Source organism: Oryctolagus cuniculus, chromosome 15, assembly GCF_964237555.1.
Source record: "Oryctolagus cuniculus chromosome 15, mOryCun1.1, whole genome shotgun sequence".
NCBI classification, from domain to species: Eukaryota; Metazoa; Chordata; class Mammalia; order Lagomorpha; family Leporidae; genus Oryctolagus; species Oryctolagus cuniculus.
Window position 1 is genome coordinate 68,794,544 of NC_091446.1, and position 25,766 is coordinate 68,820,309.

The following is a 25,766-nucleotide window of genomic DNA, read 5'->3' on the forward strand; positions in this document are numbered from 1 at the left end:
ACCGAGGCTCAGTTGTTTTCAAACACAGGCATTTACAGAAATTGACCTTTATTTGTTGTACTAAAGTCTTTTTAACTTTTGATACAAAGTAACATTTTAGTACAGACACGCCCAGTCTGTCGGATCAGTACCTGTCCGGGCAGGTGCACAGTACCATCGTGGCCCACGTGGGCCCGCCCCACGGCGGGGAGGGGCCTCGGGTTTTTCTCAGTTGCCTGTACCTGTGAAACAAGCGACAGCGTCGAGGGCTGAAACTTGTCTCTTTTTTTGAACAATGGTGCAAGAAAATAGATCCCTTTTTTAAAAAAAAAAAAAAAGTCAGTAATGGCTAAACTACAATCTAGCATCTAGAATTACAAAGAATAAAATGAAATTGAGGATCTCCTGCTAGTAAAATGAAATGCTGGGAACAGTATTAAAATACAGGTCCTACCCCACCGACACACGGAGCCCAGTACAGTACCTATGTTTAATGGGATGCACAGTGCCAGCAGGAACCCCCGCCCACCTGCAGCTCAGAGTGCAAAGGAACGAAGATAGAAACAAAGAAACAAACCCTCAGCCAGCCTGGCAGAGTCCGGTAACCAAAACTACCAAAAAAAAAAAAACAAAAAAAAAACAAAAAACCACCAGACCCTGGTTTGTCTTTGTGGGTTTCAGATGCGGTGACGCTGCTGTGCAGCCCAATCCTGAAACGCGAGTGCTTCCACATCAGCGGGAGGGGCTGTGCCCGCCACGCACCAACAGGCTCCCGACCGCTCTGCAGTGCTGCACCGGGAAGGCTGCCACAGCCCACGGAGCCGGAACCGAGGACGGACTCGGCACCCACCAGGAACCGCGGGGCTCTGGCGGGCCGGGCGGATGCAGCGAGGAAACGGGAGGCCGTGGCAGGCAGCAGACACAGGCCTAGAGCAGCCCCCGGCCCCGGGCGGGCGGGGACTGAGGCCCACGAAGGCACTGGCCCTGCCCCCAGCAGCGGCCTGAGCACCTGCAGTCGTGACGTCCTTCCAGAAGAGGTGCCGCTGGGGGCAGGGGGTCCATCAGAGCTCTGGTCCTGGGGACAAGAGCCACCCACGAGGTTCCAGGGTCATTCTGCCGTAGACAGGCACAGAACCTACACCAAAGCACGGGGGCTGACGGGGGCAAGGGCTGGGCCCCGGCATCAGGGAGCCGTTCAAGTAAACATGAGCAACCCAACACTTGGAAAAGGCTTGTAAACTGGGGGTCCCAGGGCACCCATGTGCAGCACCGCGGACCAGCTGTGGCTCGAGGAAGGCGGCGGCGAGAGCCCTCCACCAAAGTCATTTGTTGTCTGCTAGCTCGTGTCTTCAAGCACGCACGTGGGCGGCTCATAGCCTGCTGGCCTGGGCCGGGTCCCGGGCGGCCACCGCCCTCTGTCCACAAAGGAGGAGCTTCTGGAGCCCTGGCGCTGGGCAGGCCAGCTGCCATCTCGGCCCTAGAGCGGGCAGGCGGGGATCCACAGGACCTTGTTCTGCTCCTCACTGACCGTGGCCAAGATCTGAGTGCAGACGCTTGACAAGGCTCCTCCCTGGACGACCCCTGCAAGAGAGCCCCCAGGAGACACACGACCCTCAGCCCAGGGGAGCCCCCAGTCCAAGGCAAGACCCACAGTGGGCTACCTGGCACTCCCGCCCCATCGTTACCCAGCTCCTCCATCAGCGGGACACTGGAGAAGAAAATGAGAAGCATTCGGCCCCCTGGGCGCTGGCCTCCCTCATACGAACTGCCCATGCCCTGGTAGAAGCACCCTGGGCTGGACTGGCCTAGGGCTGCCTGTGTGTGTGTGTGTGTGTGTGTGTCACGTGTGCGTGTGAGTGTTAGAGACAGGATGGTGTCACTTCATGTGTGCGTGTGCGTGTGTGTCTGATGAGCACTTGATAAAGCAGTGTGGGGGCCACTGGGACAGTCCTGCACAGAAACAGGCGCAGGAGAGGGGGATGCCGGCCCCGGGGTGTGCAGACTCACACACACTGCCCCTGCTGCGGCGGCAAGGTGCACCTGAAGGCACAGCGAGCTGCAAAGAACCACTCTGGAGACAGGACGGCCTCACTTCCTGTGTGTGTGTGTGTGTGTGCGTGCGCGCGCGCGCCTGCTCTAACTTTAAAATGCTGCTGTAATTTTCAAATGTCACCTATCTAGAAACTGCTGATGCATTTGGCTATCAGTCTGTGGGGGTGTGCAATACACCAACTTCCAGGGGCACAGAAGTGCTAGCCCAGACGAGGACGGTCTCCACAGGGTGAGAAAACCCATCCCCTGGGCTCTGGGCCCACAGCACTGACCCCCTACAGACAATGGACGATGGGCTGAGGACGGCCCTGGCTGCCACCACCCATGCTGCCAAGCACCAGAGGCCTCCCCGCCCGCGGCCTGCCCGGGGACACTGCAGCTTCCCCACGTGGTGCGGCCACTGCACACGGGTATCCTGGCCCAGAAGTGAGCGGGCCTAACACTGCACCCTGTGTGAATCCTGACAGGGACCTGTGGCCACAACCCGTGCACGCCGCCTGCCAGGAAGGTACACTGCACCCCGGCACCCAGGAGCTGTCTCAGGAAGGCCCGTGCATCTCACCCCGTAGTCCCCCTGCCCCCAGTGTCCCCACACACCTACCTGTGAAGTACCTGCCGTACTCCTGCTCTATCTTCTGAGCCGTCTCAAACTGCTCTTTGGAGTGCCTCTGAGTCACCTTGTCCCTCAGGTAGATGGGGTCCCTCTGCTCCCTGTGGGGACAGCCAAGGAAGCAGCTGGGCCTCGTGCCTCTCAGGCCCTCCGCCCGGCTTCCTGTGTCCGGGGCAGCAGGGGCGGGTCGTGCTGGGAAATTCTAAGTGCTCCCCTGCACACCCCTCATGCACAGCACAGCACACGCCTCGAGGCTCCCGGGAGCTCCTGGCAGAGGTGGGGAGGGAGGGCACCCCCGCCTGTGCACAACCAGCGCAGGCACCAGGGGCCTGGCAGCCCAGACAGCGAGACAGACAAGGCCTGGCCCAGCGGTCACCCAACTGGCGCGGCAAGAACAGCTCAGAGAAAGCGGAGGCCGTCCACATTGCAAGCCAGAGGGCAGCTGAGCAGGACCGGGCCCAGGCCACCCCGTTCCAGCGGGCTCGTAGCACGGGAACGGAGGGCGGAGGGCAGGAGGTGAGCATACAGACGCCACGCTCAGGGAACCCTGGCAGCACCCATACAAGGCAAAGGGCCCCGCAGGGGAAGGAGGGGCTGTGCTCAGGTCACGCCGCCTCGGTCTAAACTGGGACTGGGGCTCTAGGTAAAGGGTCATCTCCACACACGGCCCCCACCCCACCCCACCCCCCCGGGCCCCAGGAGAGCCAGGCACCCACTTGATGTGCTTGGCGCTCTTGTAGTGGATGAAGATGACAATGGGGTAGATGTGCATGTGGTGCAGCCGCTCGATGGCGTGGGGGGCGATGTCCAGGAGGCAGTGCCGGTTCTGGGGGGGGGGGAGGCACACACTGAGCCCTGGGGGGACCCTCGGAGGACTCGGCAAGGCTGCTTCCCTGCCCCAAGGGGGCCCACCTGCACCGCACCCAGCTCCAGCCAGCTCCATCTTCCTCCATGGACCATGGATGAATGGCCCTGCCCATATTAAAGGCAGCGCAGCCATTCTCAAAGGCCACACGTGAACCATGGGGAACCTGACCCAGCGGGCTCCCCTGCCCGCACACCCACGCACACACACGTGCATGCACCGACGGAGATGAGGCTCCCTCTGCACAGGGCTGGTTGCACACACAGCACTCGGGGGCCTACGCATGGGTGGGGGAGCAGTGGTGTGGCCTCTGCGTGGCTGGGACTGAAATTCATCCCGGGGTCCCCTGAGCCTCTAGCAGAGAGCGAGCCAAAGGTCCTGTGGTTTGTCTGAATCCCCAGGACCTCCACAGATGGGCCTCCTGCCAGGCTCACCCAACTCACCTGGGCAGAGCCATGGCAGCCACGGGGGGCAGCTACGCCTGTCTCATGGGAAGAGATGCCAGCCCAGCAAAGTACAGGAGCAGCCACGCCCCACGCCCTGTGGGCCACAAACCCATGGCCACCCCATGCTAGTGCTGCCCAGCAAATGGACCCTGGACACTCCAAGGCATCCAGATTCAGGGGAACAGGCACGGTGCTCGCTGGCATAGGCCCATGGAACTGTGCACCTAGGTTTGGCTCCTGCAGTCAGGGGCCCCCACTGGGGAGGTCCTGGGGAAGACCCTTCCCCAGGGTTCAGCGCTCTCATCAGAACCCCTCCGAGGGCAGCCAGCAGCCACGAGGGCGAGCCCAGGGCAGCTCTGAGGGAAGAGCACCAGGGGGCCCCCACAGGTGCCTGCCCCTGGGTTGAGTGACAGGTACCTTTTCTGTGATCTCCTTTATCGAGGCCACCGTGGTCACGTCGAAGTGGCCGCTCCTCCGCTTGTAGTCGACAAACAGGCAGTCCTTGACGCCGCGCTCGATGGCCTGCTGCGAGGCCTTCATCACCTCTGCGGGGCACACACACAGTCGGGACGCCTGGGCACGGCTGGCGAGGGGCTGGGGGCAGGGACACGGGACACACAGTCCAGCGGGCACGGAAGGGGCCCCTTACCGAGGGGGCATCTGCAGAACTTGCCGGGAGCCTCGTTCACCAGCATCTCCTTCACCACGTCCAGTAAAGGCCCCAGGATCAGGACAGGCCTCAGGGAGGTGCAGTCCACCTTCTGCACCCGCTGATAGGCCAGGCTCGTTGAGTCTGTGGGCGGGAGAGACGCTGTGTCACAGGCACAGCCTGCTCAACTCTGTCCCCCCGCCTCCCTCAGCCCAGGCACCTCCACTGCCTTCAGCCCACAAACCCAGAGCGGCACGAGGGCCTGGGGCTCCCCCAGGTTTAGCGTGTCCAGTGTGCACTGGGGCAGTCACAGAGCCCACTCTGGAAGCGGAAGCCAGACAACCTTGGCCAGCCGTCGGGGCCCCTCTCTCTGCTTCAAGTCTTCCTTGCCCATCTTCCACTGCTGCAGCTGCCCCCACCTCTGCTCAACAGGGACACAGCTACCCACACAGGTAGGCAAAGGCATGGGACCCAGCCCAGGGGATAAGAGGCAAGCCCCCACCCCCAGGGCCAGTGCTGTGGCGTAGTAGGTTAAGCCTCCGCCTGCAGCACTGGCATGCCATATGGGCACTGGTTGGAGTCCCAGCTGTTCCATTTCCGATCCAGCTCCCTGCTGATGGCCTGGGAAAGCAGTGGAAGATGGCCCAAGTGCTTGGGCCCCTGCACCCATGTAGGAGACCCGGCAGAAGCTCCCAGCTCCTGGCTTCGGATCGGCCTGGTTCCACCATTGCGGCCACTTGGGGAGTGAACCAGCAGATGGAAGACCTCTCTCTGTATCTCACCCTCTCTTTGTAACTCTGCTTCTCAGAATAAATAAATCTTCAAAAAAAAAAAAAAAAAAAGGTAAGACTCCCACTTCCTCAACCCCTGCTGTGGGCAAAGAGTGGGTGCCGACAGCTGGCACAGATGGGGACAGCCCCCAAGCCTCGATGGCAGAGGGAGCTGGCTTCTCGGGCGACCCTCGGAACAGAGCTGCCCAGCCCGAACCACCCCCGCTCAGACCTGTCCACGGCAGAAGCAGCAGCAGGTGTCAGGCCAGGCCCCTGTTAAGTCGTCTCAGTCAAAGCAGCCCATCCAGCAGCCTTCTAGACGTGCACCGGAGACCTCCCCGGCCACCCAGTGAATAAAGCCCCCGGAGGGAGTCGGCTGAAAACCAGCCAACACCTTCTCAGCCTCTCCCCGGTGTAGGTCACCGCGCAGCAGCAGCTCAGAAACAGGGAAAGCAGGACTTCAACCTTACAGAGCTCATACTCAACATGACGGCTCCAGGCAGGGGTGGGGCAAGTCCCGGGGCGGGGCGGGGAGGAGGATCCACCCCCCCCCCCCCACAGCTGTGGGCTGGGAGACACCAAGGCAGGCCTGAGCATGGCTGCAACAGAAGGACCTGAACATGCCGGTGGAGCAAGCTGTGGCTGGGAGACAGGAAAGGAGCAGCCAGGAGGCACAAGGCTGGCGAGAAAACCTCGTACCAGGTCTAGCTCCATGAAGAGCACCCAGTAGGCAGGGCCTGGCCTCTCCCCAGCACGGGTCCTACCTCGGGTGCTAACTTGAAGACCGATGATCCACGTGCTAGGTCAATGTGGGCCCCCTGCACAGCATTCCCCAGAGGCTGCTTCCCCCGCTGGAGACCCGCAGGCAGGGGCGGGGCTCGGGGGGCACCATCACGGCCTTGGCAGCCCTGTGTGTCTCCTGTTCTAAACATGAGAACCCTAGCGACAGAGCCAACACCTTCCTTGAAGGCGTGGCCCCACCAGTCTCCTTGGAGACAACCACTCTTAGAACTGGAAGTACCAGGGCCGGCGCTGTGGTGTAGCAGGAAAAGCTGTTGCCTGCAGTGCTGGCATCCCATATGGGCGCTGGTTCGAGACTTGGCTGCTCCACTTCCCATCCAGCTCTCTGCTGTGGCCTGGGAAAGCAGCAGAAGATGGCCCGGGTGCTTGGGCCTCTGCACTCGTGTGGGAGACCCAGAAGAAGCTCCCAGCTCTTGGCTTCAGATCGGCCCAGCCTGGCTGTTACAGCCATTTGGGGAGTGAACCAGTAGGTAGAAGACCTCTCTCTCTTTCTGTCTCTACCTCTCTGTAACTTTGTCTTTCAAATAAATAAAAGTAGATAAAAATAAATTTTGATCCAACAAAATTTGTTTAAAAAATCAGAAACACCAGAATATGGCCGAAAAAAGAATTGAGAGAGACGTTTCTTTTGGTGCAAAAGAACGTTTTGAAATCCATGCTTAAGTTTTTCATAATATACATTTTCCAGGAACTTTTTGAAGATCCCTTCATATATATACAATGTCAAGCTTTTTTAAAAAAAAAGTTTTATTTCTTTATTTGAAAGGCTGAGCAACAGGGAGAGAGCGCGAGATCTTCCATCCCCTGGTTCACTCCCCGAATGGCCACAAGGGCCAGGGCTGGGCCAGGCTGAAGCCAGGAGCCAGGAGCTCCATCTGGGTCTCCCACGTGGGTGACAGGGACCCAAGCACTTGGGCCCTCCTCCGCTCCCTTCCCAGGCACATCAGTGGGGAGCTGGATGAGAAGCTGGATAACAGGGACACTGGAACCTGCTCTGATAGGTGGCGCCCGCATCGCAAGCAGCTTAACCTCCTGCACAGTGCCAGCCCCCAGACTTTTTTTTTCCTTTTTTCTTTTTGCACCTCAGTAAGCTTATCCTTTAATTCCATTTCCACAAACCTTTTCAGGTTCGGGGGTGGTGGGGAACGTCTGGCCCTGCTGGGACAACTGCAGGTGGGACTTGAAATTCAGTTAGTCTATAGCAGGCTGGCTTCTAAGTTGATAACTTTTTGTGGCCCGCGAATGATGTGATAAATATCCCATGGCCCCTGGCAGATAAGAGGCTCCCCACCCCTGTTTTAAAGTGTCCTTTCATGTCCCTTCACACTTCTGCTACTCTTGTAAACTGATGTCAAGTGTTCCAAAAATACTAGAAAACGCGTATGTGTACGTGTGAGCGTTGGGGAGACTTGATGTGGGCCCGTGAGGGCCTGGGAACAGCCCACGCACGCACAGCCACCACACCGGAAGGTACTGAACGTCTTGCACTTAACGACTATTCACATCCTACACCGCAGAGTGCCAACTTAGGAGACGTCTGCTCATCACTGCACAGCCTGCTGTGTCCAGGCACTGACCCAACTCAGAGAAGAATCCTGCCCTGTTTCCTGGGTCACAACCGATCAGGGCGCGGCCAAGGTGAGGCCTTAGGGGTTGCCATCATAGACCTCACTGCAAGAACTTTCGTGGGGGCTTCATGGGGTCCCTCCAGATTCCTATGCTGATGCTGTAACTCCCAACATGCCTATACCTGCAGATGGGGTCTCTGGGAGGCAATGGTGGTTACAGGGCAGGGCGCTGAGCCCATAGGACTGTGGCCTTCTAAGGGGAGGAGACAGCAGAGAGCTCTCTCGCACGTGAGAAGGTGGCCGTCCACAACAAGGCAGGGAGTCCTCGCCCTAGCCCAGCCATGCTGACGCCCCGACATGGGACTTCCAACCTCTGAGGCTGCAACCATCAGATGGAAGACCTTTCTCTCTGCCTCTCCTTCTCTCCATGTAACTCTGACTTTCAAATAAATAAATAAATCTTTGGAAAAAAAAAAAAAAAAAAACAGAATAAGCAAGAGCAGAGACGAGGGAGTGGAAAACAAGAAAGACAGTAAGACGGTGCCGCACGTCAGGTGCCCTGCAGCGGATGAGACCAGTGAGCGAGACCGTCACAGGTGCACCCAGGCTGTGGACGCGCACTCCGCTGTCCTGTCGTGCTTGGGTAAAAATGTTAGAAAGAGGGATCGTCACAGATTTGCTTTCAAAGCCTGCGTGGTGCTCAGAAGAGACGTTTAACGCGCAAGGAGGGAAGATGAGCCGTGCCCACGCTACGTGGGAACTGGCACGGCAGGGGACACCTCGTGACGCAGACTCTCAGGGAGGCGACAGCAGGCTCAACGCACCTGCAGGAGGCAACAATTCAGCCACCGACCAACCCCGACTCTAAAACACGCAGAAGCAGAAGGTAGAACAAATGGCTTACTTTCCCAAAGACACAAACGCATCCGACGAGCATGACAAACACAGGAGCCATCGCTCGAGGGGAAAGGGGCGGGAGGAGTCAGAGCCAGGGGCAGGAGAACAGAGGAGAAACGCCAAGGGCACGGCGGAGGACCGCCTCGCCCTGCCAGACAGGTCAAAGGCGGGAAGCGCTGGCTTCAGAGCCTGGTAGTGGCCACGCGCCACCGTCCCAGAAGGCCACTGGCCGTGCTGCCCTCGCTCCTGCGTCCACCGATGACTCTGGGGAGACCCGGCGTGAGCACCTGGTCCCAAGCGAGCACCTGGGACCACCACAAGGCTGACGGTGTTTTTTTAACCTTATGTTTAAAAATGTAAAAACCTGGGGCTGGTCTTGTGACAAAGAGGGTGAGCCATCACCTGTGATGCCAGCATCCCATGCGGGCAGCTGTTTCAGTCCCAGCTGTTCCACTTCTGATACAGCTCCCCGCTAATGCACCTAGGACAGCAGTAGAGGATGGCCCAAGTGCTTGGGCCCCTGTTGCCCACATGGAAGACCTGGAAGAAGCTCCTGGCTCCCGGCCTCAGCCTGGCCCAGCCCTGGCTGTTGTAGCCACTGGGGAAGTGAACCGGCACATGGAAGATCTGTCTCCCTGTCTTCCCTGTTTCTCTCTCTCTCTCTTTCTGCAACTCTGTGTTTCAAATAAATAAAATCTTAAAAAAAAAAAAAAAAAAAAAAAGTAAAAACTCATGCTGAGGGCTGGCGCTGTGGTGTGGCGGGTAAAGCCTCCGCCTATAGTGCCGGCATCCCATATGGACACCGGTTCGAGTTCCGGCTGCTCCACTTCCCATCCAGCTCTCTGCTGTGGCCTGGGAAAGCAGTGGAAGATGGCCCAAGTGCTTGGGGCTCCGCACCCCCACGGGAGACCCAGAAGAAGCTCCTGGCTCCTGGCTCCTGATCGGCGCAGCTCCAGCAGTTGTGGCCAACTGGGGAGTGAACCATTAGATGGAAGCCCTCCCTCTCTCTCTCTCTCTCTCTCTCTGCCTCTCGTTCTCTCTGTGTGTAACTCTTTCAAATAAATAAATAATCTTTAAGAAAAAAAAAAACCCATGCGGAGCCCGTGGGCCACACAAGAACTGGCAGCAGCCCAGATACAGCCCACGTGCTGTCTCTTCTGCCCGCATCATGCGATAGAGTGAGCCACACGCTGCCAGGCCTCAGGGCAACATTAGAAGACAAGGAACAAAGGACAGGAGGAAGAAGGGAGGGGCGGCGGCCAGCTGTCCACTCCCTGCCATTCTTGGCCCTTCACAGCCTGCCCCCGGGGACCCGGCACACACTGGGGTCCTGGAAGCCACACTCAGAAGGGCCTCCTGCCAGGGGTGCCTGACACCTCCCATCCTCAACTCCAGCCCCGGCTTGGCGCCCTGTCCTCGGGGGCTCTTGTAAGCCAGTAGGAGTGAGGGCAGACGGCCAGCGGCCTGCAGAGTCGGGTGGTGCGTGGCCACCCTCAAGCTCCAAAACCCAAGCAGGAGGCAGTGCACTGAGCGGGGCTGCTCTCGCCTGCCAAGGCCAGCTCCTCACTCTGCCTTCCCAGCAGGAACTGCGTCTCTGGGGCCAGCGGCGTGGCCAGTGGCGCACCCAGCGGCAGCAGGCAGGGGCTTGCAGAGAGCCGATGAAAGAGGCACGCTCAGCTGGCACATATGTCTGCTTTGCCCCTTCCTCCCGCGTCCTGCCCGGAGCATGGATGTGATGGCTGGAGCTGCAGTGGCGGGTGGCGCTCGTGAGGACACCTGGGGGATGGAAGCCAGGTCCTGGGGCTGGGAGACCGGGAACGCAGCAGCCCTGAGCGAGGCCCTGCGGAGATGCTCCCAGGCAGCGCACTCGCCTTCAAACAGTGCAATGGAGTCGCCGGAGAAGCTGTCCAAGGCGAGGAGGTCCTTGCCGTCCCTGGAGCCGCTGCGCTTGTGCTTGTGCTTCCGGCGGAAGAAGGAGCGGCGGGCGGCTGCCGACAGCGTCCTGGCGGCGCCGCCGTCGTCTCGGACCTCCGACACGCTGAGTCTCCTGGAGAACTCCTGGTCCATCCTGCAGCCGCAGAGACCCAGGCTGTGAGCCGGCCCCCACTCGCCTCTGCGGGCCCTCCCACGCCAAGGACCCCTCGGCACCGTGCCGGCGGGCGCTGGGGCTGGCGCAAGCTCGGGGCCTAGAGGAGCCGCTGGCACAGCCGGCGCCCGGGGACACAACACGCGCTGCTTCTGCCGTGGCAGGGAGGGAAGCACTGAGAGGAGCCGGGCCCCACGGGCCACGGGGGCCCCTCCCACGCAGAGTCCAGGACGGGGAAGCAGGTGAGTGGCCGCTCAGGGCTGGGGCCGGGGCAGCTGGGGTGGCCGCAGGGCAGGGGGTGACAGCGTCATGGGTCCGGGATGGGGAAAAGGCTCCAAAACTGACTGATGGTGGCTGCACAGCCGCGGGCGCCTGAAAAGCCATGGAACCGCACACCCCGGGTGGGCTGCGGGGTGTGGGAGCTGCGCCGCCGTAAATCCGGCTCATTAAAAAGGAAAGGCCCAGCCGCCTGACTCGCCGCCGTGCTGCCGGCTCACACGCGCGCCTGCTCTCCGGACAAGCGGTCCTGACCAGAGGGACGGCCCTGAACCAGTCCGAAGGCGGGGACCACCTACACGTATCTGCTGGGAATCTGCCCACGCTGGATCTTCTGGGCGTTCTCGTCCAGCTGCCAAGCCATCCAGGACCCAAAGGCGCCCTGGGGCAGGGTGTCATCCACGTACAGGATGTCGTCTTTCTTGAAGCTCAGCTCGTGCTCCACCTCCGCCTGCCGGTCATACAGGGCCCTGCGCCCAGGGACAGAGGCAGGTGCTGAGGAGGCCGCCAGCTACCCGGCCCCCAAGGCCACCGCCCGCTCTGGGAGCGGCTTCCCAAGGAGGGCGCCCGGTGCCACTCAGTGAGAGCCAGACACCTCGCCCCTCCTCCCAAGACAGGCGGGAGAAAGCAATGGGCCTTTCCCAGTCGCCCCCCTGCCCAAAGTCGGGGCCCCGGCTTCCTACAGACGGGCCCGGGTGCGACAGGGAGCTGGCCCACCTCAGCGTCACCGCTCTCTCCGTGGGTCTCAGCTCTCAGGGAGCGTGAGGACAGCTCTGAGCCCTTCCCGGGAGATGCACCTGCCAGCCCCGTACAGGACTGGGGGCACAGGAACGCCTGGGGGGCCACCCGTACTGCGGGGTGCTCTGTGGGAGGGGTGCCCTAACCCTAGCCCAGGATAAGGGGGACCCACGGGCCCAAAACTCCCCAGAGCAAGTGCCCACCTGGCCCTTCACGCCCTTGCGGCTCATCCAGAGCGGTGTGGGCCTCGGAGGGTCCCCTCCCACCATCGCGGCCACAGCCTCGGGGACACGGAACAGTCGCACGAGGATCAGGGTCTCCAGGGGAAGCCCGGCCCTGGCCCCGAGTCCCCAGGACCCCGGCTGCCAGTACCTGATGTAGAAGCTGTCTCCCGGCAGGCCCCTGACCTTGGCGAAGTCCTCGGGGCGGAACTGCACCTTGAGGCGGACTCCATCCTTGGGCTTCAGCATCTCCACGTAGACCTCCTCCACCGTCTTGGTCCGCACGTCCATGCCGCCGTACTGCCCGGGGATGGGAGCACCATGGCCAAGAGTCAGCACCCCCCAAACCGCAACTCCGTGGCCTCCCCTCTGTGGGGCAGCTGAGTCCTCATGGTCTCCCACGCTGCCAGGGCCCCAGCCAAGGGGCTGTTCTGCCCTGGACTTGTCCCAGGCTGGACCCCAGCAACGAAGGGCTTTTCAAAATCTGGCCCTTCCTTTGGCCCCCCCTATAGAACAGGAGGGCCACTGGGAGGGCTCCGAGTGCAGCCGCTGACGAGGGCACCCAGGACTCTGGCCAGGAAGGCCCAGCTTCCCGGGGACCGCTCAGGGGAGCACTCTGGGTGGCCGTGAGCTCACCTCGAGGACCAGGTCCCCTGGCACGAGCCCGTCGGGACCCTGGGCGGGGCTGTCATCCTCCACCTCGGCCACAAACACGCCGTGCAGGTTCCCGCCACACAGGTGCACGCCAAGCTCCAGCTGTGACGTTTTGATGAAGACCACACGAGGCTCCGGGGGCTTCTTGGGGGCGTCCCCCGCAATCCTTTCGGGAAGGAAAGCACAGGCCTGAGTCGAGCTTGGGGAAGGAGGAGGTTGAGGAGTGGCCTTGTGTCTCGAGGCTTAGAACCATGGGGAGAAGAGGGGTTCTACCGACGTAGAGTACCAGGCAGGGTGCCAGGGGGCAGAGGTGAATGCACGACTCCGGGACCCAAGCCCGTTAGGGGCAGAGCCACAACCAGCGCCCCTGCTTCTGGGCCCAGCAGTCCATCTCATGCCTCAGGAGGCCACTCCCCTGCCTGGACTGCACAAGGAACGCCAGTGCCGGCCCCCTGTCCAGGGCACAGCAGCTCCCAGGCACTCTGCCGTGCCCAAACAGGCAGCGCCTTGCCGTCAAGCACCGATAACCGAGCAAGGGAAGCTGGACAGAGGAGACAAACCGAGTGAAGAGAGCGGGACAGCGACGCAGACGGAGGAAGGGGGGCTCAGGAAGAAGCCAGCCCGGGAGAAAAAAGGAAGGGAGGGCGAGGAGCGTGCGGTGCCGACAGCCCCGGTACGCAGCCCACGCCCCTCTGGCCCGCGGCGCACATGTGCTAACCTGCAGCCAGTGGTACTCTGCCGGGCTGGGGGTGTGCCAGGGCCCTCGTCCTGCTCCATCAGCGGATCGATGGCAGAGGGATGCTCTGGGGTGGTGGCCCCGCTGCCCTGGAGACTGGAGTGGGTGCCGGCAGGGTCCAGGTGGGAGCTGAGGACGGAGAACTGGAGTGAGAGGCAGCTCACGGCCACTCCCTCTCCACTGGCTGAGAACGGGAACCGGGCCACACAGCTCTTTGTAGACATCAAGTAGTTATCAGAAGCTTAGGCATGTAGTACCCGGCCCACAGGACGTGCCTACCTTCTCCGGGCCTGCATTCACACTCAGGGACCCTCTCCCAAGGTGTCCAGGCTAGGGCACATGTGAATCCATGGTCCACTGTCCCCTGGGCACCCTGTCCCCCTCCCTGAGCCTTGCAGAACCACAGTCTCCCCCTGCCCTTGTCTACCACATGAGCCACAGCACAGGGGCAGACGGAGGCAGGCGTCCAGCACCTGCTCCAGGAGTGGAGTCAACCCCTCTGGGGAGAGGCCTGTCCTCAGCTACACACACCAGCAGGGGGCCCCAGCCATCTGCCTGCACCCCCACTCCTGGAGGACGCATCCTCTCTTTACGTGCTTTTTGACACCCAGGGCTGGTCAGCTCCCCCCGACCAGCAGCAGAGCCCCCGGCTGCACCTGCCGCAGCCACGTTTCCACCTGCCGCGCGCACCTGGACCGGGAGTGGCTGCTGAGCTGGTGCATGTGTGGGTTGTACTGGGCCAGGATGGTGATGGTGTCGCACTGCTGCCCGATGATGAGCCGCGCCTGCTGCTCCGTGGCGCTCCGGAGGTTTATGCCGTTGAACTGGGGAGACACACGGGGCGCGCTCGGCGACGCGACCTCAGGCGCGCCGCTCCTCCAAAGCAGGCCCAGAAAGGCAGCGCCCCCTTACCTCAAGTAACTGGTCCCCGTACTCCAGGCCGGCCTGGTGAGCGATGCTCCCCGCGGTCACCTTGGAGACGTAGATGCCGCCCTTCTCGCCGCTCACGATGGAGATGCCCAGCGGCTCGGAGCCCTTCTGCACCCTCACGTGGCGCGGCTCCTCCACATAAGGCCTTGGGAAGGGGGCAAAGGTTTGTGGGGCTCAGACCCACAACAGAGGCTCGGGGAGACCCAGGGATGAGGCATGCAGGCAGGCTAGGCAGCCATGGCCCCCGAGCCTGGAGGCTCCTGTGGTGACTCAGCCGGACGGCGACACAAGGGACCTGTCCCTAGGAAGCAACGGACACACACTCCTGCAACCTCATGCAGTCCCACGGACACGGGAAACACTGGGAGGAACCCCGAGGTCAGCGCGGGAGGGGCGGCCTCATGAGACACCACTTAGACGCTGAGGCCTCTCTCCCAGGACAAGAGACGGCTCTGGGGTGACGTTCGCCCCAGGGGAGGAGATGAACGTGGGTTTTTATATTCCCCAGCTACGAGGGGCGATGCACGGTGATGATGGAACTAAGCTGCTGCAAACCCCAAGCCATGAGAGAGGCAGTGAACAAGGCAGTGACCATGCACTCGGGCCCCCACTCCCACGGGCAGGAGGGGCGGGGGGCCGGGAGCGAGCCTCATGTCAGGCCAACCTCAGACTCCTCAGTGAGGAGGACCTGGGCCTGGTGGCCACTGGCAGCCTCAGCAGAGATCTGTGGTGGAGGGCACGTCTGGACGGTGCGAGAGGTCAGGAAGAAGAGAAGGCACGCTCAGAGAAGACACCACAGAAGCACACAACCGACAGGGAGGACAGGACAGGAGGGACTGGCGCTTCCGGCTCCCGGGGCCTTCTTCCTCCAGGGTGTGAACCCTGGAGCTCTTCCTCTCTGGGCAAAGCCACGGCCAAAGGCTGCCGGAGGGGCCAGCCTGACCTCCACCTCTCTCGGTCCCTGCAGAGCACGTGGTGAGGGAGCGGCAGGGCAGAGGCTCCGGAGGCACCCCCAGGCCCCCCACCCCTGCCGCCAGGAGGTACGAGGTCAGCAGGCTGCAGCCTGGTCTCCGCAACCCAGGGCCCAGCCCTCTCGGAATGAGATTAAAATTCTCAAGTTCTCCTTGCTGTCTCTCACCTCCAAACCCACCCCTCCACAGTCTGTCCCCTGACCCTCTGCCCCGGCCTGCACCCACTGCCACCTCTGTGACTGACCACATGCCAGGGCGCCAGGAGGTGGTGAGTGGCAAGACCCTTCAAGCAGTCATCCCAGCACCCGCCTCCTGTCCAGCCCAGGTTGACAGAACAGAGGCACCCTCCCCAGGCCACCCCACATCTGGGGACAGAGCTGGTTTCCAGCGTGGGGACCCTCAAGCCCCATTGAACACCCTTTCCCCTGTCCCACGGCCACACAGCCCACTTGTCTCCAGAGAGCAGCCAGTAACTAGGCCACGTGAGAGGAGCCACGAGGCAGCTATGGCAACGATGTCAATCAGGATTACCCACATGGCGCACAGGGCCAGACGGAAGGCGCAGCTCCGGGCACGGTCATCTGCACACACGTGCGTACGTGTGCACAGACTCCTGCAGCCCAAACCATACGCAAACAACCTGTCTCCAGCAAGGGGGGCCAAGGCCATTGTGACTTTGTCATCTTTCAGTGACAGGCACACAGGTTTTCTCGCAAAAATAAAGCTGCTTTGTATAAGAGACTCGTAAAGTCTGCTTTTAATGTTGTAAATGGTTAACACATACTAAGAGAGATGTGATTATATATGATATAGATAAAACCCTCATATATGTACATTTGAGATTGTATGTATGATTTCACGGGATCGCATGTATGCACTTACACACATGATCTCAGATGAACAGAGCTGACTGACTGCTGGTGACCTTCTCCCCCTCCGACTTTCTACCACTCCTGGTTCCCTCTAACAAGTGCATGACGGTAAGCCTTAGCATCGAGAGGGAGGGGCTGTCTCACTGGGAGCCGCTGCGGGAGCAGGTGTCTAGCCCGGTGGGACGTGCGGCGGGGACAGGCCTGGCACCCTCCCCGGGCACAGGAGCTCCCTGTAGGGAGGCCTGACCAAGTGTGCCAAGGCCTTTCCCCCACTCTGGGCACCACTCCACGCAGGACAAGTCCCTGCTCTCCCAGCGACCAAAGCCGGGGCTGGGTAAAGCGGTAGAGCCGCCCGTCTGTGTCCCTGTGTGCGCTTCATGCCAAGAACTCACGAGCTTTTCCCTGTCAGTTGCACCGGGCTCCCCAGCAGGGCCGGGCCCTGGGGCTCAGGTGCCCTGCTGCTCCCCGTAGGGAGGTCCAGGCCCATCACCGTTGCACGTCTGCTGTCTGACGGTTCCCAGCCTGAGGCTAGACAGGAGCCCACCCCGCACACGGCCCGTCGGGGCTACACGCACAGCAGCCTGGGCTCCTGGGATTCAGGTGCGCAAGAGGAGCAGGTTTGAGCCTAGTCACACCTTGTGAGGACCCAGGAAGCAGAGAGAACCCTTTAATACAGGCAGGGCCTGCTAAGTTCCATCCAGAGGGGCAACAGCAGGGGGCTGGGCCAGTCCCTAACCATGTGACCACAGCGGACCACTCCCACTCTCTGAAGACAGCTGACACACTGCTTGGGACCCCACAAGGCTTCCATGGCCCAGCACACAAAGAGGCTGAGCCGAAGGCCCAGGAAGGAGGGACCAGCGCCCTGTCTGGAGACGCCCCGCGTGCTCACCTGTCCTTCCTGCGGTCGCCAAGGGATGCCGGGTTGACGGCGATTCTGGGCAACGTGGAGGCTGAGGCCTGGGACTGGCTGCAGGAGGACAGGGCGTCCACGCTCAGCGGGGACTGCGGAGGAGTGCTGCACTCAGAATGCGACAGCGAGCCTGCGGGGGGAGGGGCGGGGTCACGGCCCAGGTCTGACCCCCGAGCCCTGCAGCAGCCAGGACCTGGCTCCGTGCTGCCTTCTGCCCCCACATCCCCAGGCCCAGGGCAGGGCTGCACAAACAGTGGCCGGGCAGGAGACCTTCTGGGGTGGGGGGTGGGCAGCGCGGGGGCGGTGCTCACCTCTGTCGGAGCCCACGACAGAGCGCGGGTATCTTGGGGTGCATGGGATTTTGATGCGCTCTGTCTTGAACTGCAGGTTGCTGGAAGACCCTGTTGTTGCATGAGGAGACGAAACCTTAGGCCTTGTCATTTCCACCACCCTCCCACCCTCACTCCCACACGGCCACTGCATCCCCAAGGGTCCTGGGTGGGGCACAGCTTGGAGCAGCAGACCCTCGGCCCCGGTCTCTGAACGAGCCATGCTGGCACAGGCTGCACTCCCATCTCCTACCCAGGCACAGTGGCTGCTGGCCTCCTCTCCCCAGCACTGAGAGAGAGTCTTCCCTAAGTGGACACCCTGGAAAGGCCACCCCAGCTCCGGGACAGGGAGTGAGACACCCATTCACAGGAAGAGCTGCAGGCGGTGAGAGGGAGGGCCCTGGGTGTGGCACATAGGCGGCGGCCCAAGGAGGTGCCGGTGCTTGCCCAGGGCAGAGAGGAGTAGTGCATGCAGGCAGCAGGAGCCCTCCCCCGCCCCCCCCCAGCACAGGGTCTGAGTTACCAAGGCGGGCACTGGAGGGCAGCGAGTTGGACCCATGGGAGGCTCGCATCTCTGAGTAGTCGCTGCAGGCCCTGTGGCTCAGGTCCAGGCTCAGCCGCCCCTGGTGCTGGACACTGAAAACCAGAGAGAGGAAGGGCTGGGACCCCACTGAGTGGACAGGAGGGAGGCCCAGGAGCCACCTGTCTCATCAGCAGACTCCGCCCCGGCTGCTGTGCAGAGGGACAAGCAATGGGGAGGCACCCAGCATTTCAGCCATGGGGCCAGGATGGGGCTCACGGGCAGGAAGGGGTGGCTGCAGGGAAACCTGGGAGGGCTGGGGATGGGGGACTCTGGTCCTAGGAGGTGGGCAGGGAAGGGCTGCATGGGCACAGAGCCCAGTCTCACCCACATCAGGCTGGCCCCTGATCAGACCCCAACAGGCTCTTTTCCCGGCTGGGATGAGATGATGGCTCTTCCCCCCAGGGTAAGGGGTTTTGGGGGAGGGAGGGGCATTTGGCAGAGCAGTTAAAGCCACCACTTAGACACCTGCATTGTGTTTCAGAATCCCTGGGTTCGAGTCCTAGCTCTACTCCTGATCCCAGCTTCCTGCTCCTGTGCACCCTGGAAAGCAGCCAGCGATGGCTCAAGTGTCTGTAACCGACTTAGGAGATCCGGATTAAGTTCCGGACTCTCGGCTTCAGCCTGGCTCAGCCCCAGCCGTTGCAGGCTTTTGAGGGGGGAATCAAGAGATATGAGATCTCTGTCGGTCTCTTTGCCTCTGGACTCAAAATAAAACCTGAACTCCTTCCTACAGCTGCAGGTCCTACAAGGTGTCTGCCTCCTCCTGACTCACGGTCCTTGGCCAAGCTGCCCCCACACTGTCCCCAGGTGCCTGGACCTCAGCCCGGAGTCCTTACTCCTGGAGGCTCTCCTCCGGTCTTTTCACCTTCCTGGTCACGGCCACCACCCTCCCTAAGCCCTCAAGCTAACTCGCACTGTCCTCTGGTCTCAGCCTGCCTGGCCACCTCTGCACTAGGTCCAAGGCCCCTCAGCACCAGCAGCTGCTACCCTCTTGGTTCATGTTTTCCCCACCTACTCCCACACTTGAACACAGAGCCCCATGTGAACAGGAAGCTTTCTCTTTAGTTTGTGGCCCGTGGCACACGGTATAGAAGATGATCAAAACACAAAAACAAGGAATGAACTGAGTGACCCTGACCAGTGCATTCACTGCTGAACTGGAGATCACAATAGTGCACCTCTCAATGTGGATGAGAGATGAGATGACCTTGACACAGGTGTGAGCACAGAGCCTGGGACCCACACACTCAGCCGTCAGCAGCAAGCACTACCAGCTTTCTTTAAATACTACTTTGGGAGGCTGGCGCTGTGGCGTAGCGGGTAAAGCTGCTGCCTGCAGTGCCGGCATCCCATACGGGTGCCGGTTCGAGTCTCAGCTGCTCTACTTCCAGTCCAGCTCTCTGCTGTGGCCTGGGAAAGCAGTGGAAGATAGTCCAAGCGCTTGGGCCCCTGCACCCACATGGGAGATCCAGAGGAAGCTCCCATCTCCTGGCTCCTGGCTTCGGATTGGCCCAGCTCCAGCTGTTGTGGCCATTTTGGGGAGTGAACGAGTGGATGGAAGACCTCTCTCTGTCTCTCCCTCTCTCTCTCTATAACTCTGCCTTTCATTAAATAAAGTCTTTAAAAATAAATAAACAAACAAATAAATAAATACTACTTTGGTTTGGATATCCGTTTGGCCCTTGGCTCCTGAAGTCTTACGTTCACGGTACTAAGAAGGCAGAAACCTCAATTTCGGAGACTGAAGGTGGGCCTTTGAGAAAGGGTGGGTTGGATCAGGCTGCTATGTAGAGCATGTGACGGAACCACAGTGGCTTTTTAGGACAGTCACGGATGCACCAATCCCTCTGGCCACAATCAAGAGCCCAACTAAACCCCCTGGTTCCTAAGTAGCCGTGTTGGGCATCGCACTGAGTAATGCGAAACTGACCACCACAACCTCCTCTGAAACTCCACACTGGTGAATTCAGAACACCCTGCAAGTCCTCTCCCTGCTCCACCCAGCCCCTTCCCAGAGAGGCGAGGAAGCGCCTCTGCCCGGGGACCAGCCCCTCTGTGCTCTGCTGGGTCTCTGTCCAGGCGGACGTGGGCACCGGGGGTGCAGAGGGGTAGGGGGCCCTCGCATACCTGGGATGCAAGCCCTGGGGGCCGACGTCTCGGGGCACAGGCGGGGAGCTGCAGGGGCCGACCCTGTGGCTGCGCACGGTGTAGATGGGGTTCCGCAGGATGGAACTCACCGTGGTGCTGGGGGTCATGCTGCGGGGAACGGTGCCTGGAGATGGGCGGGGTGAGGACAGTCACTCGGGGTAAGCCTCCCCTGTAACCCAGGGACACAGGATTTTGGGAAAAGGACCCCGGAGACCAGAGTCTGAACCACCAGTCTGCCATGGCGCTTTGGCTACTGGCCTTTCATCACCTGTAGAAAAGGAGTAATTCTCTTTCTCATGCTTTCTACTTCCCAGGCTGCAATGGGGAGAAAGCACTCCGACAAGCTAAGGAAAGTCAGGGATGCAAGACTGTCCAACCGGACAGGGCAGCTGGTTCTGTGGGCCTCAGAGGCTCAGCCACGTGGCAGTTCCCGGAATGCCTGCCTCCTCTCTCCCCAGGGACTGGCAGCCCCAAGTCCGCACCAAGCCTCCTGCCCACCCCTGGTCCCCAGCTCACCCACAGACGGCCTGTTGGGGTACAGCGGGGGGTTGCTGTGCCTACTGGAATGTCCTGGAGAGTAAGGGGCCCAGTCCTGGAGCTCTGGGGAGAGTTCCCCACCGGCCGGCACGCACTTCTGCTCCTGCAGACCCACAGAAGGGTTTCCTCCTTGGCATCCGACTCCCACTACCAGGCACTTCCTCTCCCCTCCCCGCTGGCACCCCCCTGCCACCTGGCCTCCTCCCAAGCAAAGGAGCCCGGCCAAGCGCGAGACAGGGGACGCCGGCAGGACTGGCCCCCGCCAGCCACCGCCGGCCTGGGGCTGAACGTCACCTCCAGGAACTGGGCGGGAATCGCCACGGGAGCGAGCTTGGGCCGACAGCTGGGCGCAGACTTCGGCCGGCGGCGCTTCTGCCCCAGCTCGTCCACCTTCTGGGCGGTGAGGTCCTCGTCGCAGGACTTCTTGGCTGGCAGGCAGGAGGAGTCCCCGTCCCCTTCGGGGTAGTAGCTGGAAGCGATGCGGACCCTGGCCTTGCGTGGGGGCGAGGCATGCATGGGTTCCCCGGGACCCCCGTCGGGGGCCGGGGCGCTCGGGGGGCTGGTGGACGGGGAGCTGCCCACCAGGGTGGCCTCTGACTCGGAACTGGTTTCCAGCCTGTGCTGGAACTTGATGGAGTCGCTCCTCCTGGGCGGCTTGGGGGGCGTGAGGGGCCCCGCCCTCTTGGAGGGCTGGGGGGAGTGAGCAGGTCCGGGGCCTGGGAGCAGGTAGTCTATTTTGGGGGGTGTCTGGGGACGTTTGAAAGTGTTGGGGTCAAAGATGGACTTTCGTTGCTTTGGCTTCTTGTACACGGAGAGCTTCTCGGGCCCTGCCGTGGAGCTGAGCACAGCCTTGGGCCAGGTCCCGCCACTGTTCGAGCCCTCGGGGTCCGACTGCTCCAGGGGGGCATCTGCCGCCCCGCAGGGGCCCAGCTCGCTCTCGAAGGGCAGCAGCGGCCGCCGGCCGCGCCCGTCTGCCGGCCCGTAGCCCCGCTCCCCAGACGCATCAGAGCGGAAGGAGCTCAGGCTACGCTCCGAGGCACTGGGACAGGCCTGGGGGGAGACGGGAAAGGGTCCCCCGGGGAACGGCTTGTGCGGATAGGGGCTGCTGCCCCCGGCGGGGCCGGGCTCCTTCCTGTCTTCCAGGCGGTCGGCGCAGAACACATCCGTCTGCGTGCAGTTATTGTGCTGCATCAAGTGCCGTTTGCTAGTGGCCTGGAACTCGGGGCCGTGGGCTCGAAAGCTCAGCGTCTTATCGGAGTCCTTGATGTTCTCGAAGATGTTCTGGCCGCTCCACGAGGCGCTCTGCGGGAACACCTGGGCAGGGGGCGCAGAGCAGCGAGAGCGACAAGGTGAGATGGCACGCCGGCCTGGGACGACCATGAAGACGGCCCCAACAAGCCACACCCCCGAAACAGGCAGACACACAGAGCATGCATGCAAGGACACACATGCAGGCACCAGGGCTCCCTAAAAACATAGAATTTAAAACATGCTTCTTCTGGTACCAAAAAATCATTCTGAAATCCACGCATATAACAGGTCTACAAAAAGTTCATGAAAATACATACTATGGAAAAATGGCAGAGATTCCACAAAAATTCTGCATCAAAATAAGCATCTTTGAATTCCATTTTTCCACGAACTTTTTGAAGCCCTCTTGGGCATCTGTCCCTGACCCACGTGGGAGACCTGGAGGAAGCTCCTGGTTCCTGGCTTTGGACTGGCCCAGCTCAGGCCATTGCGGCCATTTGGAGAGTGAAGCAGCAGATAGAAGATCGATCTCTCTCTCCCTCTCTCTCTGTCCCTCATTCTCTCTGGTAACTCTGCCACTCAAATAAATAAATCAATCTTTAGGGGGAAAAAAAAAAAGACACAGAGGAACCCTCTATGCCTATCCCCGAGAGAAGCCAGGCTGGAGAGGCTCTGTACTTCACTACGTACATCCTGGAAAAGACAGGACGTGGACACTGGGAAATTATCAGTGGTTGCTGGGGCTGTTGGAGCAGGGAGGGCAGATGAGAGCTGTGCACAGAGCATTCCAAGGCCAGCAACGTCCTCCATAGGACACGGTGACAGGGGGCACGAGTCCTCCCACACCTATCCCAGGGAATGCACCAATCAGCTGTGTACCCCAGTTAACACCAGACAACACTCATACACCAATATTGCCTCCTCCCTGGTAACCAGTGTACCACACAGACACAGGGCATCACTAACAGGGGAAACTGGGGGCGCGGGGTGCCGGGGTGGGACGGGGTGGGCCAAGGAGAGCCTGAGAACTCTGCAGCAGCCCAGCTTCTCTGCACACCTAAAACCGCTCTCTCAAAATCCTATTAAATCAAAGATAACTGACTTGGAAAACAGCTATCCATTAAAGAGATGGGTCTCTTTGTCTTTTTGTCCTACTTTCTATTACTGATGTTTTCAACTACACAGAGAAGTTGGTAAGAAAATCTGAAAAGGGGGCCGCCACTGTGGCGTAGAAGGCTAAGCCGCTGCCTGCCATGCTAGCATTACATATGGGCTATATGGGCACTGGTTCAAGTCCTGGCTACTCCTCTTCCAACCCAGCTCACTGCAAATGCCCCTGGGAAAACAGCAGAAGACGGCCCAAGTGCTTGGACCCCTGCACCCACGTGGGAGACCCAGAAGAAGCTCCTGGCTTCAGCCTGGTCCAGCCCTAGCCATTGTGGCCATTTGGGGAATGAACCAGCGAATGAAAGATCTTCTCTCTCTGTATCTCTGTCTTTGAAAAAAAAAAAAAATCTTAAAGAAAAGAATGAAAGAAAAGAAAAAGAACATCTAACGAATGCCCACAAACCCCCATCTGGATCCAGTAGTGTTTTACCAAGGTCTTATGGTCCATATCTCTGTCAACAGCACCCAACACTGGAAAGTTACAACTGACGCATTTCACAGGGCCCTGGCTTTAGCAAGTACTTCCCCCAAACAAGGCCACACGCCTCCAGCACCTTCAAGCCACCCACTACAGGACCTAGGAAATACTCTGCTCAGCCTCACATGGACCCAACCATCCCAGCGTGGCCTGGATAACTGTCTAAGCCAGGACCCAGGCTTGTGCACACCCTGCACTCTGCAAACCAGGGCTCTCTCTTCCAGGATCCTGACGACACAGGAAGCAGCTGGGGTACGTGGGGCGTCTGCCTTTGTCCGGGCTCCCCACGGAGGAAGTGGAGAGAGCGCGGGGCCCGTACCTTCAGCAGGGAGAGGGTCAAGGAGTCCTGGCAGCTACGCAGCAGAGATTCACATTCGTTCAGAGACTTGTTGTCCAGTGCAATGCCATTGATCTAGGGCCAAACAGAGAGCTGGTCAGGCCCGCCGGCGGGTGGCAGAGCAGGGGTGTGGCCCAGCACAGGCCCACGTCAGACAGCTTGGCTCTCTAAGGCGCCCAACTCAGGAGCGAGGCTGAGCAGTCCAGGTAAGGAGAGTCCAAGGCAACTGGAACACAAACCCTCAACATCATGAGACGCAAAGGAGCCTGCCCAGGGGTCCGTGGAGCCCCTCGGCCTCGCCACTTCCCGCCCCGTGACACTAGGCCAGGGCTCAGAGCCTCCTGGCCTGCCTTGGCAGGTGAGATGGGAGAGAACCGCACAGAGTGGCCAGGAGACCAAGACCGGGACTGTGGCTGTGAGAGGCCCTCGGAGAGGCCGAGTGCCGAGTGCACTGTCACTGCTCGCCGGGGACTCCACGCCCCTCACACACGGGGCCAGGGATTCTTGCCCAGTGCAGACTCCCCTCACAGACCTGGCGGCCTGGTCCCAATCTGCCGCTGCTCCAGCCCCTTCTAGAAAATGCGCAGCATTTGCATGTAAGCCACAGATGTTCCCCTTCCACCTTCAATCACCTCGCAGCGACAGTGTAAGAGCTGGGAGGTGTACACACCACACAAGAGGAGAACAAACAAACGTCCGTACGTATTCAGTACAGACGCAGGGGGCTGGAACCTGGGACGTGGAACTTGTGGGTGCAGAGCGCCGGCTGTGCCGCTGGGGAGAGGTTACCGGAGGTACGTCCACCCTGCAGACCACTACTCAGCGCTGAATGGAACACACTGCTGGCAGCCCCCTGCGCAGGTACACAGGCACGATGCCGAGCGGAAAGCTCCACTCGTGAAAGGTCGCAGACGACAGGATTTCCTTTACACAACGTTCTTACGACAAGATCGAGGAGATGCTGGAAGCCTTGGTTGCCAGGGCTGATGAACGGTGGGGGCTGGGAGGTGCTGCTGTCAAAGGTGGCAGCAGAGAGAGCTTTGTGGTGATGGCAAGTGCGACTCTGGCTGTGGTTACACGGGACAGCAGGGGGTACAATCTCCAGGAACCACGCACACACGCTGTACCGATGCCAGCCGTGGCTCGCGCATTCTAGTTACACATGATGCAACCAACAGGGGAAGCCAGATGAAGCAGACACGGAATTCCCCGGAACGAATTGTTTCCAAGAATTAAAAAAAAGCATCCAGAGTGATTCTCTTAAGAGTGATGGATTCTGTTTTCCTTACAATTTTTCCACATTTAAAAACTTCTCAGGGCCAGCACTGTGGCAAAGTAGGTTAATCCTCTGTCTCTGGCGCTGGCATCCCATATTGGTGCCGGTTCTAGTCCAGGTTGCTCCACTTCTGATCCAGCTACCTTCTAAGGCGTCTGGGAAAGCAGTAGAAGACGGTCCAGGTCCTTGGGCCCCTGCACCAGCCTAGGAGACCTGGAAGAAGCTCCTGGCTTCTGGCTTTGGATCGGCCCAGCTCCAGTCATTGCAGCCATTTGGGGAGTGAACCTCTCTCTCTCTCTCCTTCTTCTCACTGTCTATAACTCTACCTCTCAAATTAGAAAATGAAACGAAACAAAACACACAAAAACACTTCTCACAAGGGTGGATGTTAGGCCTAGTGGGTCAGATGCCACTTAGGACGCCTGCAGAATGCCTAACCTCCATTCCCTACCCCTGCTAATGCAGACCAGGGACAGATCAACAGTTAGGCTGCTGCCACTGGGACTGTGTGCCCAGCTCATGGCACAGGCCTGCCTTAACCCTGGCTGCTGTGAGCATTCGGGGAGTGAACCAGTGATGGGCGCTCTCTCTCTTTTTCCCCTCTGTATGTCTCTCTGTCTCTTAAA

At 60.4% G+C, this 25,766-nt stretch overlaps 1 protein-coding gene across 5 annotated transcripts in view; it reads right to left on the minus strand.

Moving 5' to 3' along the window:
* Positions 1-306: 306 nt before the first annotated feature.
* Positions 307-25,766, minus strand: part of DLG5 (discs large MAGUK scaffold protein 5) — a 105,776-nt gene continuing 80,316 nt past the window's right edge. For all 5 annotated transcript variants that reach the window (XM_051823772.2, XM_051823773.2, XM_070057898.1 and 2 more), the window contains exons 14-32: positions 23,847-23,939; positions 20,926-21,945; positions 20,611-20,734; positions 20,074-20,218; positions 17,887-17,999; positions 17,346-17,435; positions 17,014-17,164; positions 14,261-14,423; positions 14,039-14,172; positions 13,331-13,477; positions 12,595-12,778; positions 12,110-12,258; positions 11,299-11,469; positions 10,509-10,705; positions 4,602-4,745; positions 4,370-4,497; positions 3,358-3,467; positions 2,633-2,742; positions 307-1,560 (exon numbers count right to left, since the gene is read on the minus strand). In XM_051823772.2, the coding sequence (XP_051679732.2) occupies positions 1,457-1,560; positions 2,633-2,742; positions 3,358-3,467; positions 4,370-4,497; positions 4,602-4,745; positions 10,509-10,705; positions 11,299-11,469; positions 12,110-12,258; positions 12,595-12,778; positions 13,331-13,477; positions 14,039-14,172; positions 14,261-14,423; positions 17,014-17,164; positions 17,346-17,435; positions 17,887-17,999; positions 20,074-20,218; positions 20,611-20,734; positions 20,926-21,945; positions 23,847-23,939 (3,477 nt within the window). In that variant the 3' untranslated portion in view covers positions 307-1,456. The remainder of the gene's footprint in view (positions 1,561-2,632; positions 2,743-3,357; positions 3,468-4,369; positions 4,498-4,601; positions 4,746-10,508; positions 10,706-11,298; positions 11,470-12,109; positions 12,259-12,594; positions 12,779-13,330; positions 13,478-14,038; positions 14,173-14,260; positions 14,424-17,013; positions 17,165-17,345; positions 17,436-17,886; positions 18,000-20,073; positions 20,219-20,610; positions 20,735-20,925; positions 21,946-23,846; positions 23,940-25,766) is intronic.